General features: G+C 40.1%; 1 protein-coding gene across 1 annotated transcript in view; it reads right to left on the minus strand.

Moving 5' to 3' along the window:
- The window catches only part of pcgf3 (polycomb group ring finger 3), a 45,687-nt gene that overhangs the window by 24,717 nt on the left and 5,409 nt on the right, over window positions 1–15,561 (minus strand). Inside the window, exons 2-6 of the mRNA XM_079556732.1 lie at window positions 14,694–14,807; window positions 14,162–14,279; window positions 9,471–9,567; window positions 5,456–5,511; window positions 2,674–2,781 (exon numbers count right to left, since the gene is read on the minus strand). Coding sequence (XP_079412858.1) covers window positions 2,674–2,781; window positions 5,456–5,511; window positions 9,471–9,567; window positions 14,162–14,279; window positions 14,694–14,708 — 394 coding nt within the window. The 5' untranslated portion in view covers window positions 14,709–14,807. The remainder of the gene's footprint in view (window positions 1–2,673; window positions 2,782–5,455; window positions 5,512–9,470; window positions 9,568–14,161; window positions 14,280–14,693; window positions 14,808–15,561) is intronic.

The raw sequence follows: 15,561 nt of genomic DNA on the forward strand, positions 1-15,561 counted from the left end.
CTCATTGCTGAATTTAACAAAAACAGTCCCACCAGCGCTTTGAGGGCTTCAGTGTGTGGATGCATAACTTTAGCTTCTCTGGCTAAAAACAAAACAAATGGAGTTCTCCCAAAAAGCAAAGCGCATCTTTCCATGAGAAAAATAAAAGAAACGGTGCCTCTGCAGACTGAACTTATTGACCTGCGGGAAAATGCAGAATTGCAGAATTGACAGTCCAACAGACACCGAAATGTTTTCCCTCCTTACAAAGAGTTTCTAGTGTTGTCCTGACCATGTGTCACAGTGTTCATTCTCAACCATGAACGTGATCGAGAACTCCAGGTGCAGCAGTTTGACCGAAGTGAATCACTTTGTGCCACGATTGAGGCGTCTTTCTGAAGCCGGGCAGTGCCAGGCCTGTCACTACAGCTACTGCTTCTGTCTTTAATGAAATCCAAAGCATCATTATTCATGCAGAAAAGGTGCTCTATTGAAAATTATAGCATCTGCTGTTTAGTGTTTAAACAGTCTACAATTTTTTTTTTTTTTTAAAGGTGCATTAAGCAACTTTTTATGCACCAAAAAGTTGTTTTATAGGGTTTCTGGTAGGTTTTCACTGCTGATGGACCAGTCTCCATGGATACGTATACATTCCATCCTGAAAAACCTACCAGAAACCCCATGAAACAACTTTTTTTATGCCCAAAAAGTTGCTTTATAGGGTTTCTGGTAGGTTTTCGATGGACCTGTCTCCATGGTTACGTATACATTCCATCCAGAAAACCTACCAGAAACCAAAAAAAAATGTCCTAGTTGTGAACCTGGTCATGCCAATGGCAATCAAACAATTCTGATTCTGATAAACCCTAAAAAAATGAAATAAAATCGGTCCTTGGGTGTCGTAGAGGCCACCGGGATGGAAAGTCCATACAGCCACAAGGTCACTGAACCAATATGAACTCTTTTTTTCACATATAAAAGCTGTATAATGCACCTTTAAATGTGTGCATTTGCAAAAGAGTTTGACATTTTACTGTTGAAATGTATAACTAATATGTCATTTCTATAAAACAAGTGTTGCCTTGTTCATGGGACAATATGCTGAATGTCTCTCCCAGCTTTTCACCCCATCGTGAGCTGTCCTATCTAATAAAGCTGCTCCTGAATACAGTTTGTATGTTTGTGTCTCTAAACCACAGGATAAATGGACTTGATGGAATGATGGAATCTGGTTAAGAGAATGACCTTTGGATGAGCGATGAGCACGACTGTAGGGACCTATAATGTAATAACAGTCAATAATGTAAGAAAGACTGATCATTATGGCCAAGTCCTCAGTAAGCTGATGTCAAAATGAAACAATAATGTCATAATACGTCCTTTTTCTCCCAGTAATGTGCAATATGTAATTAATTATGTCATACTATATTAAAAATGACTGTGTTCGACAGGATGTCTCTTTTTGGGAGGGGGGTCGACTTATGAGAAATAGCTTATATGATCAGCGCAGAAGTGCAGCTGGTGATGTTATTGCACCCCCTATGGACGAAAAACTATTACTGCCAAAGAAATCCGGCAACACTAAAGAGCATCTGCTTTCCATTTGATCCCATTTAAAAGGTGAGGCTGAACTATTATGAAGGGATAAACTTACTGCCCTGTGCAGATAGAGGTCTTTCTTGTTATCAATTCTGAGCACTTATCCCGATTCAGTCTTGGTTTATAACCAGCAGGGCTGGGTGCGTTTAAAGGATACCAGTATGGCATCAGGAAAAAAAGGTTTAGGTACGACTGGAATCTAAAAAATCAAAAGCAAGGGCCGGAAAAAAATGTATACTGTTGGTTCAGGGACAGTATTAAAGGAAGTTTCTTGTTTGCTTCAGCTCAAACAAATACATTTTCCCCCATATTTTTCTGCATATTTGCCCCATATTGCTGAGCATATTTCTTTTTACAAGGTTTTCCTTATTTTTGCCTATTTTTTTTAGTACTAATATTTTTCCTTTTTTTCCCTCCATATTCTTTCCCAATTTTTTTCTTATTTTTCTGCCACAATTTCTCCCAATTTTCCCCCATTTTTTCGCAAATCAATCCCAATTTTTCACACATTTCTTTACTTGAAGATATTGTAAATCTGAATACATTCTGTTTTCTGGTTCTAGACACCAAACATTTTAGTAAAGGTAAAGGTCGGAGAAATCATTCAGGTATCAGCCCTAATAACGCTCTTGATGTGCCGTGTTTACACAGAGGTATTTATGAAGGGGATCTGCAGCAGTTATTCATGCATTTTCACAACATACCCTGTGCTGTTGTATTCTCTAACAAAATCCTGTTGTTCTTGATAGATTCAGCCCTGGCTCAGATCTGCTCTCTCTTATAATGGCTTGCGTTTTTGTAAGACAGCCTTCCATCGCTTGAGCTGTTCTTTTTAAAAGAAAACAACCTGCATTGCGCTGAAGCGTGGCTAATTAACTGTGCGTACATTTTATATAATGACTCCTGCGTGGGTTTTTCTCACATCATTTCTCCTCCAGAAACAGAGACAGAAGCCTGTGTGCATTCATGTCGCCTTTTAGAGCCACTGCGGGTGTTGAATTGACGTCTGGGGGACCAAAGTACCGAAACTAAGCACCGGAAGACCTGATTTTGTCTGATACCGCCCCCTGCTGGTGGCACGGGGGGAGCACGTACCGTTGCGTTGGTCCAGGTGGCTCTTCACGTTGCACAGCTCTCCTTTAATGTCTCCCGGGACCTCCATGCCCAGCTTCTGGTAGAACTCCCTCTGCTTCTTCAGCTCGGCTGCACGGGACACAGGACACATTGTTGATCCATCGGAGTGAATCACAGATTTGTTCGCAAATACACGACTCAATCATAACGAGACGTGACTTAAAGGGACTATACAGAGTTTAAAAATGTTAAAGCCAAGTATTTTCACCCCGTACATGTTCCAGCCATGTCCTAATGTGTGGAATGAGCCCAGACCTGTTCACCACAACTGCCTCTAAAATCCTGCACTGTCACTCAGAAACGTGTTAATTCAGGTCTGAAGTGCCGTCATGCACGAGCTTAATATAGAAGGTGCAGCTACACGTCTGACCTGAGGTGGCAGTAGTGAGTAAAAAATGGGCAAACTTGCATCTCGTACCTTTAACATGGACTGAATCAGGATCTGAGTTTTACGTTTCGACTTGGACGCCGTTTACCAGGTTGCTGTTGCTCTGTCCTGACAGTGCAGCAGCCAGTCTTAATTTTAGTCAAAGTGATATTTTTGACGACTAAAATTGGACTAAAACTAAATTAAAAGTTTTTCATGAGACTAAAACTATGACTAAACTGTCCAGATATTTTAGTCGACTAAAATAAGACTAAATAAAAATGAAAAGGAGAGACTAAAATTATCCAAACTCCTGTTGACCGTCTGAAAGAGCCTCAGATCATGTAAATTCTCTGCCAAAGGATCAGCTCTGAGCTTTATCATGTGGAGCAGCTCCATGAAGCAGAAGAACAAGAGTAAATATGATTATAATGAATATTATAAATGCAAAGTCCACTAAATTAGTCTTAAATTTAGTAGACTAAATTTACTTGCAATTTTAGTCGACTAAAACTAGACTAAAATTGAAGATATTTTTTTGACTAAAACTACACTAAAATCGAATAACATTTTCGTCAAAAGACTAAGACTAAAACTAAATTAAAATATGTTTATTAACACTGGCAGCAGCAAACTTTTACTTTTCTCAGACATTTTCTAGTTGACAAAACTTTTTTCTCCGAACAGGTTGCGGTCACGATCAAAAGTTTCAGGATTTTATAATCTCAGATGGAGGGCAGGGACAGAAGCATCCAAAAAGAAAACTGCCACAATGGATCATTATTTGGAAGTGATTGGACTCACAAACCGGCCACATTCATCTCACGGCTCAAAATCCTTTAATCACGCACATGTTTTTGAATATTGTCACCACTTTTGGACACCTTTATGAGATAATAATGTTTATCAGGGTTTCCAGAGGTGTCAGCACCTCAAAGTAGATGCTTTTTAATGCTATTTGAATCCCTAAAAACTATATCTTTAATGCCACAAATGCAAAACAAAATATCAGTGCATACTTCATTTCTATTTGTAAATATTCAGTCAAACAGGGGAATAAGGGGAAGTCTGGATATTGAAAAACCAAATTGAACACAACGCACAACTTTTGAGCAAAAGATTGGGTCAAAATTCCATCATAGCTGCGGCAAAATTTGTTTTAGCCCATAGTTTTTGACAAAAGTTTGCCGTGAAAAAGTGAGCAATGTCATTGCTGTGGGTTCTGTCTCTAAGGAAAAATTCTATTTTCTATGAAATTTAGATTTATTGCCAGTTTAAATCCAATTTAAAGCTTTGAATGACTTTAAACGTGCATTATGCAACTTTGTTTGCAACATAGAAAGTGAATACAAGTGCATTATTGACCTTTCAGTGACCCATGAGCTGTGGGTGGTCAACATGGTGCCTTTGCTTTCCATCCCGGTGGCCTCTAGGACACTACAGGCTTAATGTCATTTCAGGTTTTTTAGGGTTTCTGGTAGGTTTTCTAGATGGAATGTATGCGTAACCATGGTGATAGATTCATCACCAGAGAAAACCTACTGGAAACCTAACAAACAATGGACCCAGAGCATTACAAATGCCACAGGGATGGAAAGTAAGGCCGCCATGCTGCCCACCCATACGGCCACTGGGTCACTGAAAGGTCAAATATTCACACATATAAGTGGGTTCCTTTCAATAAAAAGTTCCATAATGTAGCTTTAAGGCTTTCATGACTTTGTAATGCGCTGTTTGACAGAAAAGACGCTGAATATTGTGACCATTTTTGTTTCATGTGGATAATCCCACAAATGACAGACATGAGCCAAAAACCAAGATAAAAGTATCTGGACATTTTGACAGTTGCCATAGTTACCATCATGGACTTCTTTCCTGCCCAAAACCTCAATTTTAAACCTAGGCTCTGTAGAAAGGGATGTCACGTGAACGCAGCCAATACAGACGGCATGTTTGGAATTGCCCATATATGGTCATGTCCAAAGCAGCCAGAGGGAAAAGAAACAAAGGAAAGGCTAAACTTTCTCCCACTTCTCCACCATTACTTGAACAAATACTGAGTTATGAAGATCAATAGTTAAAAAACAGACAATGCTAACCAGGAAGCTAAAGCTAGCTTCAAGCTACATATGCTAACATTAGCAACAAGTGTAACTTTTCACTTCTACAGAACAATTTGCTGTGAAAAAACATCCATATGGACGCGATTCTGGCTTGGCTTAATTGGTGTGTGATAAAAAGTGTGATTCCAGTGTATCTTTCTACACTAATATAGTTTGAACTCCGCTTTAATTGTTTTTGTTGGGAAAGGCACATATGTATCACTGGGCTCTATAATCCTTTATGTTGGTGGAATTGCAGCAGAAAGAGCCTCACCCTCCTGTAGTCCCGGTACCAGCTTGTAGACGATGTCCTGCATTGTTCTGTCATGGCTGCAACGAAAAGCACAAAAGAGACAATGAGTGTGAAACTGGTCTAAAGGCCCGCAGCATGAGAACTATGGCGAGCTACGTCTAACCTAGTGTTTCCCAACCCCTGGGGGAACCTGAGCACTTGGCAGGGGTAATTGGAATTATTACAGATAAGATAAAAGTAGTCGTATTCCTATTATTGTAAAAGAAAGATAATTTTAATGATGATTCTCAGCACAAGGTTTGAATTTGAGTATTTTTGCTTCATTTTGAACACAACATATAGTTAAATACTGAAAGAATTAGTTTTGTTGACCACTTAAAAAAATAGATATTTTGGCAAGATCCTCAAGGTATGAGGTGCTGGAGTTTAAAAGCACGATTTAAGCCAGGAGTGTCAAACTCAGTTTGGGTCCTGGACCCAAATTCAGCTCCCACGGTGAGTCGCAGGCCACATTTAACATAAATGAGAAAACATATTCCTATAAATTAATCATAATAATTAGCTGCGATTTCAAAATAGTGACAATTTGGTCCAAAGCCTGACAGGACTGCAGCTTCATAAATAATAATAATGCTTTACCAGGCTGTGTCACAAGTTTATCAAAGTGCTACATTGTAGTCATGATTCATTCGCCCCACACTCAGCTGACTGTTTACCATGTGGCAATCAAATGTTGTTTATATCCTGATATCTCATTATGTCAGTGCCCTCTGCTGGACACATGTGGAATTATTTCCTTTTGTTTTTTGGCTGCCCCCTAGTGGCTGGAGTGAGCATTCTAGTAATAAAAAAAATGACAACTCTGTACAAAACAAAGAGCAAGTCTCGAACCCATTCTCATAAAGACAATCCTGTTATTACTCATTTATTGTCATTCAATTCTAAAAGATCTAAACTCTTACAGAGGTTGGAATATTCTCTTTATCGCGGACATCGAGTAGAATCTTCCACAGAGCTCAACTTTCATGCTTATGTTAAAAAATAGCACAGATCGACAGCAGTGGACTGGGCCTGGAGCGGTTCTAGCGTATCCTGTAGGGTTACGTAGGGTTACGTAGGGTTATGTAGGAGTACATAACCCTACCCTCATTTACATCTCTGATTCTACTTTACAAAAGTACTTTCCATCATTCCGGTGTTGACCTGCTATGTATTAAAAAATAAGCTCAGAGGACTGGATGTGATCTGACTCTTTTAGATCAGGTGAAGTCCTCCAAAGGCCAGTTCATGGGGAGGCGCTGACACCTGGTGGCTACATGTTGCACTACAACTTTTTGAGATGAACCATGAGCCTCACCCAGCGCCTGGCTCTCAAAATGAGCTCTCAAACTATGAAAACTACTTAAATATGGGACTCTGAAGCTGGATTTTTATGGTAATTTAGAATTAAATTATAAAAATGATGGAAGAAAAGGACAAAGACTCAACATCCATTGCCCATCTTAACCAGCCAGATATCAAACCTGAAGCTTTTTTTGCACCGATGGTGTCATACCATGACAACTTAAGTTTGGAATAGCGACTAGGGACCACATTATATAAGTTTAACGACTAATGAATTAAAGTATATAAATATTGATATACATTTTCAATATTCAGCAGGTTATTTGTCCCTGCCATGTTGCCTTAAAGAACCAAATAAAGACTGTTTAAATTCAAGAGAGTTTCATATTTACGGATAAATATCGGTCAGAAACGCTTTCTTTCACGTGGATTTGACATAAATGATGAAAAGGGCTTGGATTATTGCCTTTTTCCCTGAGAGGGGGAGCTATCGATCATTTAGTTCAAGCGAAAGGTCACACGTAAGCCACTTTTCACCGTTACCATTTATATTAAAGGGACTACACGGAGTTTAGAAATGTTTAAATCATGTATTTTCTAGGGCTGCAGCAACTAGTGATTATTTGGTAATCGATTAATCTACCGATTATTTACACGATTAATCGCTTGGCTGTGAATGGTGCATGAAAATTATATTTTTTTAAATCACATAACGCTAATGTGGCATCGCTTGATATGTTCTTCCCTGAGCTTAGACGAGTTGATGTGTACCTGTCTGGTCTTTGTGTGTTCACTCAGTCATGCAAAACGACCATAGATGTTGTTTGCATTTGGCCTCTCCCAGCATATTCCAATAGCTCCAAATGGGGGTTAAGTTAGAAGCGACCACGCTCTTCCACAGGCATAAAGACCAGACAGGTACGTATCAACTCGTCTAAGCTCAGGTAAGAACATATCTCAGTAAGGAAAAATGCTGGCCTGTTCCTTTAAAGTGAATGTTTGTAGGAGGCTCTTGGCGCTCATTCTGCTTTCTGATTTCTGACAGAACACTACAGACCCTAAATTTAAAAACAAAGTAGGTTTTCATTAAAAAATACACAATTTTCATGTCATTTTTGCTCCATTTCAGTCTGTGTTTACTGGAAAACGATTAATCGATTACTAAAATAGTTGTAGACTATTTCATTAATGGATTAGTTGTTTCAGCCCTAGTATGTTCCTCCCCCTACATGTTCCTCCATGTCCTAATGTGTAGTCTGAGCTCAGACCTGTTCACCACAACTGCCTCTAAAATCCTGCACTGTCACTCAGAAAGGTGTTACTTCAGGTCTGAAGTGCCGTCATGCACATGCTTAATATAGAAACTGCAGTTACGCGTAAGACCTGAGGTGGCAGTAGTGAGGATAAAATGACCAACTTGCATCTAGCCCCTTTAAAAGGTGCTTTATGCAACTTTTTATGTAAAAAGAAAAACATTTATATTTGCGCGTATTTGACCTTGTGGTCTCTACAACGCACCAGGATCAATTGTTTGGAAGGTTTTCACTGCTGACGGACCCTCTCACCAGAAAACCTACAAAACCATTGATCCTGGAGCGTTGTAGAGACCAGCGTGATGGAAAGTAAAGGCGTCATGCAGGTCATGCAGCCACTGGGTCTCTACGGGTCTCTAAGGTCAAATACGTGCAAATATAAACTTTTTTTTTCCAGCATAAAAAGTGCATCTTTAAGTGGCTTATTCAAGTAAACGCTGCACCCCACTTTTCTAGAGTGCATTGTGGGACATTTTGAGCACACTCCTTTTTTTTCTGTCTGGACATTCGGACACCACGACAATATGGCGTGACCGCGGTAAAGCGAACTACACACAGAATAGTGCGGACATTCAGCCCATGTTTGAGAAAGCGCAAAGTAATAATTCACATCCATACTTTTACCTTTTACGTTGAATAAATGTAGGCCTGTCACGATTGCAAATTTGAAGTTCGATATATTGAGGCAGGAAAGTATCGTGATAAACGATATTATTGACTCTAACGATACTAGATACTGTCAACTCCCAGGCATAAAAATGACAGTAAACCTTTGTTCTAAAACGGCATAATCATATCCTAAACTACCACAAGCTGCTATAAACATGAAATATTATAAGTTTTACAAAGAAAATAAGTGGGAAATGCTTAAAGTGGATATAGTAACTCACGCAGTAACTCCTAAAGACTTCCCCCCGCTCACTTCCGTCAATAACCTTTAGGAGTTACTGCGCGGACGTTGATACGTTGTATCATTACGCCTCACAATATAGTCCCCCTTTTTATCTGCTTATAAAATCAACATGTTACATTTCTGTGTAAATATACTTCGCATGAAAATACTTCGCGTAACTTTATTTAAATAGGGAACACGTGGAAGAGCTTGGTAGCTTCTATCATGAGCTTTTTTGGAGCTATATGACATGTGGGAGAGGCTGCGTATGTGCTCCGTTTGCGTGACAGAGCGCACGGACAAAGACCAGACGGGGATATATTAACTCGACTAAGGTTAGGTAAGAACATATCTCAGTATGTAAAAACGGTGGCCTATTCCTTTAAGAGTAAGTCACTAGTTGACCAAGAAACCTTTACTCGTATTGGCGTAATATATGAGAAGAGCAATCTGTACTTTTACTCAAGCGACACACTGAAGTACTCACCCGATGTACTGCAGCGGGTGGCTTTGGTGGATGACGATGCGGCACGTGGGGCATGTGTTGTTCTCCTCCAGGTACTTGACCAGGCAGCTGCGGCAGACTGTGCACACACACAAGAGCGTTAAAGTTCATACCACACATTAGACACAATTTTTGCTAAAACATAGTTAACACAATTATATCTAAGATTTTGATAAAGATTGTACCCAGTTTTCTTTAGTTTGGCCATTTTTGTAATGTTTAAAATTTCACTTCCCTATTGGACACCAAGAGGAAGTGACGTAGAAGAAGGTAAACAACTTTAAACTGTTGCCCTGCTACCATGTTAACCCTCGTGTCGCCTTCGCGGGTCTTTTTGACCCGCTGTCATGTTCCGGGCATTTGGATGCAAGGTGACACAAGGGGGCGCCCTTCCAACCTTCTCAGTGTAAATGTGAGTTGACTTTCTTCAGAGTGAGACTTTAGGTCAGACACCATGAGTGACAGTAACATGACGCTAAATACAGTGAGCTCTTTGTTTGCAGTAAAAAGGCTGAGGCCTCATTGCTCTTCAGTCACAGACTGAGAAGTGAAGAAGGAAGTCATGGAGCTTCTGCTTTAGACAGAACTTCAGACTTCTGCTGCATGTGCTGCATGCAAGAGTCATATTACATCATGTCAAATGTTGTAATCTGTAAAGCACTTTCTGATACCTTTCGGTATGCAAAGTGCTTTATAAATAAAGATTCATTGATCATATTCTGAAACCCAAATCTGTAGTAAAAACATAATATATGGAAATAATTATTACAAATAAATAAAAAGAAAAATATTTGGAAAATCATGTATCTAATCAAAAAAAAAGTTTTATTTACTCTCATTCTAAAAAAAAATTAAAACAAACAAACAAACAAACCCTAACCATTTGTATCTGCTGTAAAGTCATGTTCGTCCCAGTTCCTCTGAGTCATGGTGGGTCATGGTGGACCATGACAGATGTGGACAGGACTGTGGTAGATCTACTTTTACTTTGGAGAAAATAGTTACTATAGTAACTGTTGAAGAAATGAACCTCACAAGCTTCTTCTGTAACATCTGTCCACATCAGTCCTGCTGCACCACGACTCAGAGGAACTGGGACAAACATGACTCTACAGCAGATACAAATGGTTAGGGTTTGTTTGGGTTTTCTTTTTTAGAATGAGAGTAAATTTAAAAAAAACTTTTTTTGTAATTGTAATTATTTTCAATATATTATGTTTTTACTACAGATTTGAGTTTCAGAATATAATCAATCAATCAAACTTTATTTATAAAGCGCTTTTCATACCAACAGGTATCACAAAGTGCTTTACAGATTACAACATTTGATATGATATAATATGATTCTTACATGCAGCAGAAGTCTGAAGTTCTGTCTAAAGCAGAAGCTCCATGACTTCCTTCTTCACTTCTCAGTCTGTGACTGAAGAGCAATGAGGCCTCAGACTTTTTACTGCAAACAAAGAGCTCACTGCAATTAGCGTCATGTTACTGTCACTCATGGTGTCTGACCTAAAGTCTCACTCTGAAGAAAGTCAACTCACATTTACACTGAGAAGGCTGGAACGGCGCCCCCTTGTGTCACCTTGCATCCAAATGCCCGGAACATGACAGCGGGTCAAAAAGACCCGCGAAGGCGACACGAGGGTTAAGTCAATGGGAAATGAGCGAGTCAAATTGCTATACGTTTGTTAAGTGTGACGTCACGACTTCTGCTTCCGGGACCGGCAAATATGTGAGAAAAAAAACATAAAAAAACTCTTAAACACAACCATCAATATTTCTGAAACGCCGCGGAGTTACTGAACCTACTTATTTCTCAGACTCATTAGCAAGTCACTACTTCCGGGGTTAGCGATTTTGGTAAATTTTACTTTTATAGCAGTAGGTGCAGCATTATTGGCTAATGGGCCTGATAAATAAGTATGTTCAGTAACTCTCTGTTGAGTTTCAGGAATATTGATTGTTGTTTTTAAGAGTTTTTTTTAGTTTATTCATTATTCATAATTTTTAAGAGTTTTTAATGTTTTTTTCTCGCATATTTGTTGGTCTGCTAGGACCCGGAAGAGGAAGTTGTGATGTCACACTTAACAAACATATAGAACGTTACCTTCTTCTATGTCACTTCTTGTCAGCAGCTTAAAAATAAAAATACCTTTCCTGACCAACAATTCTTTATTAAAATTGCTGCTTCACTGAAATAAAATTATGGATAACATCATATTTTCAAAAGCATTAAAACCTGTCATATGCGCTTCAACGTACGGGACAAGACCGGACTGAAACGTGTAGACGTAGAAACTTTAGATCAAAAGGTCAGAAAAGGGTATTCTTTTACTAAATCTAAAAAGCTCATTGCACTGAAACTGTAAACATATTGGAATTTATTTAAGAAAAAAAATATCAACACTAAAAAGCAGAGTTATGGTGAGAGTTCTGTTGTCTCCTAAAACGTGGTACAAATAGCAACGTATGACACAGCTGAATAAGATAAACGCGTAATTAGTGACTGACAGGAACTAATGCAATGATTTTGTGGTTAATTTCAACGTTTTTGGCCAAAACAAAACGTTTGATAAATGTGAAGTAGAGGAGAATAAGCAGCTAGGTTAGCTACTGTTAATAAAATATGAGCTTTCCATTTCTATTGAAAACGGTTAAGGCACTATTCATCATTTTCAAGCGTACATAAAATGATCCTGCATTGAAGCATATTTGTCTGGATTAGTAAAGTCAAACATAAAAGTTTCAGTTCGTGGGGCCCAGGTGTGAGCGACTCCACCGCAGCTGTTTCCATAAACAGTTGAGCTTGTTGAGCTAGCTAGCTAGCTTCAGGTTAAACAGCGTAAAAGTGAAATAACTCCTGCCCACGAGTGCTGCATATCGGTGTTTACTTCCACGGAAAAGTGCCGGGTTAGTCCTGTTGTGTTGTGATTCTGTGCTGATGTTGTGTCGTTGAGCCTGACTGAGATCCTCGTAATAGCTGCGGAGAAAGACTCGCTGAGACGAGCCTTCAGTGACCGGCTAATAACCCACATAAAATAGTCCCGGTGGTCTGGCATATTTAGTGAGTTTAGTAAATGAAAAAAAACATTTATTATAAATATTACGTTTGTGGGACCATGGTATAAGCGGATTAAACAACTCGGAGCCGTGCATTAGACGGTTATAATGCACTGCACAACGTTATAACGTCGCTCCGCTGCGCGTCGTGCATTATAACCGTCTAATGCACGGCTCCGAGTTGTTTAGTCCTTACTTGCATCACTATGTTTCAAAAGAGAGCTTATCATTTTCCAATAAGAGGAGCATTAACACCAGTAAACAATGTATATAAGTGTTGCAGCTCTATCATCAGTAAGGCCAATTATAAAACTATCTTTATTCAACTATTTTCATACAAGCCAATAATCTGAAAAGGGACCTCAAGAGTTTATTGTCAGCAGCAGTGTCTAAAGTGTAGCTCTATTCCAGCAGACTGTGCACATCTTTTTAGGACGCTGCCCCCACAGGCCAAAGCTGCAACTGCAGTTCTGGTAATACCACACGCTCCGCTCTAATGTTTGAGAAGGTTTTGAGAGTTTGAGAAGGCCTGGGTTAAGCAAACACAAGAATCACACGCATTTAAGGCATTCTGATCCCAGAGGAGACAATTTACTGGTGAAACATTTCTGTTATTCAACTTAAACTGTGAAACTAACATATGATTATATACTCATTACATGCAAAGTGAGATATGTATAGCCTTTATTTGTTATCATTTTGATTATTATGGCTCAGCTTGTAAAAACGGGCTGTAAGCCATAATCAAAATTATAACAAACAACGTTGCATGTAATGAGTCTATATCATACATTATTCTCACATTTTAAGTTGAATGACAGAAGTAAATTAACTTTTGAACAATATTCTAATTTTCCGAGTTTCACCTGTGCTGCTTAACTTAACACCCGCTTGAACCGAGAGCATTTTAATCCAGCTTTACCCAAATCCTGTAGGCCGCTGTAACACCTCATTTGAACACTAAGACTTACAAAACTCATCTCATTGTAGTCACATTTTCATCGCTTTTTTGCCACATTTTTGTCACATTTTTTGTCAACATTTTTTCATTATTGTCAATTTATTGTCACTTTTTTGTCACTTTTTTTCACTTTCTCCTTTAATCCATTCGCTCTGAAAGAGTCTCCTCTGTAAAGCCCTCCGTCTCCGTGTTGGTCTGTCTAACGTTGCCATGACTACGGGGTTGGACTTCCGGTCCCCCTCTGTAACGTTTGAGTTTTTTCTTAAATATGCTGATAAAATTACGTTTTGAATCGATGTTGCACTTATTTACACTTCATTACGCTGGTTAAAAACTTTCCAAACTCCAAAATGTCAATTCGCACGGGACTAGAATCACCTGTGGACTGAGAAGTTTTGCAGAATTACCCTGAATGACCGACATGGCAGATTCGTACGGGCAGAAACTCCGAAGACGTCAGCAATATTGACATTCTACCTGAGGTCCATAGGTAACTCTAATCCCATACGAATAGGGTTTAAAATTGAACTTTTCGCACACTTCCTCATCCCTGGTCTCATCACTGGTCTCATCACTGACTCGTGTGCCATGACTCTCCACAAACGTGAAAGTAGACGGGCGTGTCCAGGTGCAGTGTAGCGGTACGTACAGGTGTGTAAGCACTCGGTGACCGTGGTAGCGTCGATCAGGTAGCCCTCGCATAGGCGGCACGTGATGTGGGCGTTGATGTGACACAGTTTGATCTTCCTGGTCAGCATGTCGGGGTTCTACAGACAGAAACAACACCATTTAAAAGGTCAGATAGACGCACTATTCGTGTGTTTTAAACAGCATTGGACATTGAGGCATATTCCACAACCTTAAAACATAAACAACTGGGGCCTCCACCCTGTAAAACATTCAGCATCTCGGGGCGTAAAAACTAACATACTTTAGCCGCTTTTAGCCGCTGCTGTCTCCCACAAAGGAAATGACCATATTTAGATTACAGCGAAATCTCGAGCACCTTCCGCAGAACACGTGGACACCAAACATGTCAATATTTGTCAATTTGTGAAGCGTGGGAAACCGGCCGTTCTGTCGAGATATTGTAGTTACTTCCTGGAAATCTCCGTCTCGCTAGCGACAAAAGGCCACAGAAAAAGCATGGTAAATGGTACTTGGGCTGAGAGGAGGCTTACCCCTAGCACCGCCATGCGTGGGCTGGGTGGAGGAGCAGAGGACCAGCCTGTTCAGCTCCTCATCGTAAGGGGGCCTCTCATGGAGCCGGCGCAGGGGTCTGTGCTCCTGCGGTCCTGCACAAGCAGAGAAAGAGCCACAAATCACACACACTTTAGTACACAATATCGCAACATGCAAATCATTTAATCACGGGACGTTTACAACAGAAAAGTTTTGTAACGTGCAATGAATTATTCAGGAGGTGCCAAGGTAAATACTTGAGGAAAAAAGCAGCTAAAAGCAAGTAAGTAAGCGCTTTATTTGTCATTGTACAACCGCACAACGAAATTGTGTTTAGGTGTTAGTCCTGAGCCGCTGCGACTGAGCCGCGCCGCCACTGTGGGCCGACCTGACCAGCATGTTTTTGGAGGTCGGGGAAACTGTAGCACCCGGTGGAAACCTGGCTGCCTTAAGTCTCCTATGATCCTCTGAAATGGTGCAGCACCTCCTGGGTTTGTCCCGGTTTCAGAGCGTGGTGTCCTGCACTGGTCAGCTCCACCTCCTCCTTCCTTTACCTCCTGCGCAGCTCCCTCTGCACCACAACAGTCTTTCACCGTCTTCTGGTTAGCTTAGCAGTTAATCTATTTAATTCTCCAGTGAACAAACATTAGCCAGAACAATAGTAGCAACAGAAGGCAGGTGTGGCTTAGCTGTGAGTCTTGCCCGGACACCTCCTCGTTTGTCCCTCTTGTGACGCCTCCACTGTGCTGCAGGTGTGGGGGGCTCTTGGGACCTCTTCAGTGTCTCAGAAGAAGAAATTTGTTGGTCTCAAATGTCTTTAGCTCAGAAGCTAGCTGTTTGTTTATGTTTAAAATGCTGCTTTCTTCA

Source organism: Gobius niger, assembly GCF_951799975.1.
Source record: "Gobius niger genome assembly, chromosome: 5".
Lineage (NCBI taxonomy): Eukaryota > Metazoa > Chordata > Actinopteri > Gobiiformes > Gobiidae > Gobius > Gobius niger.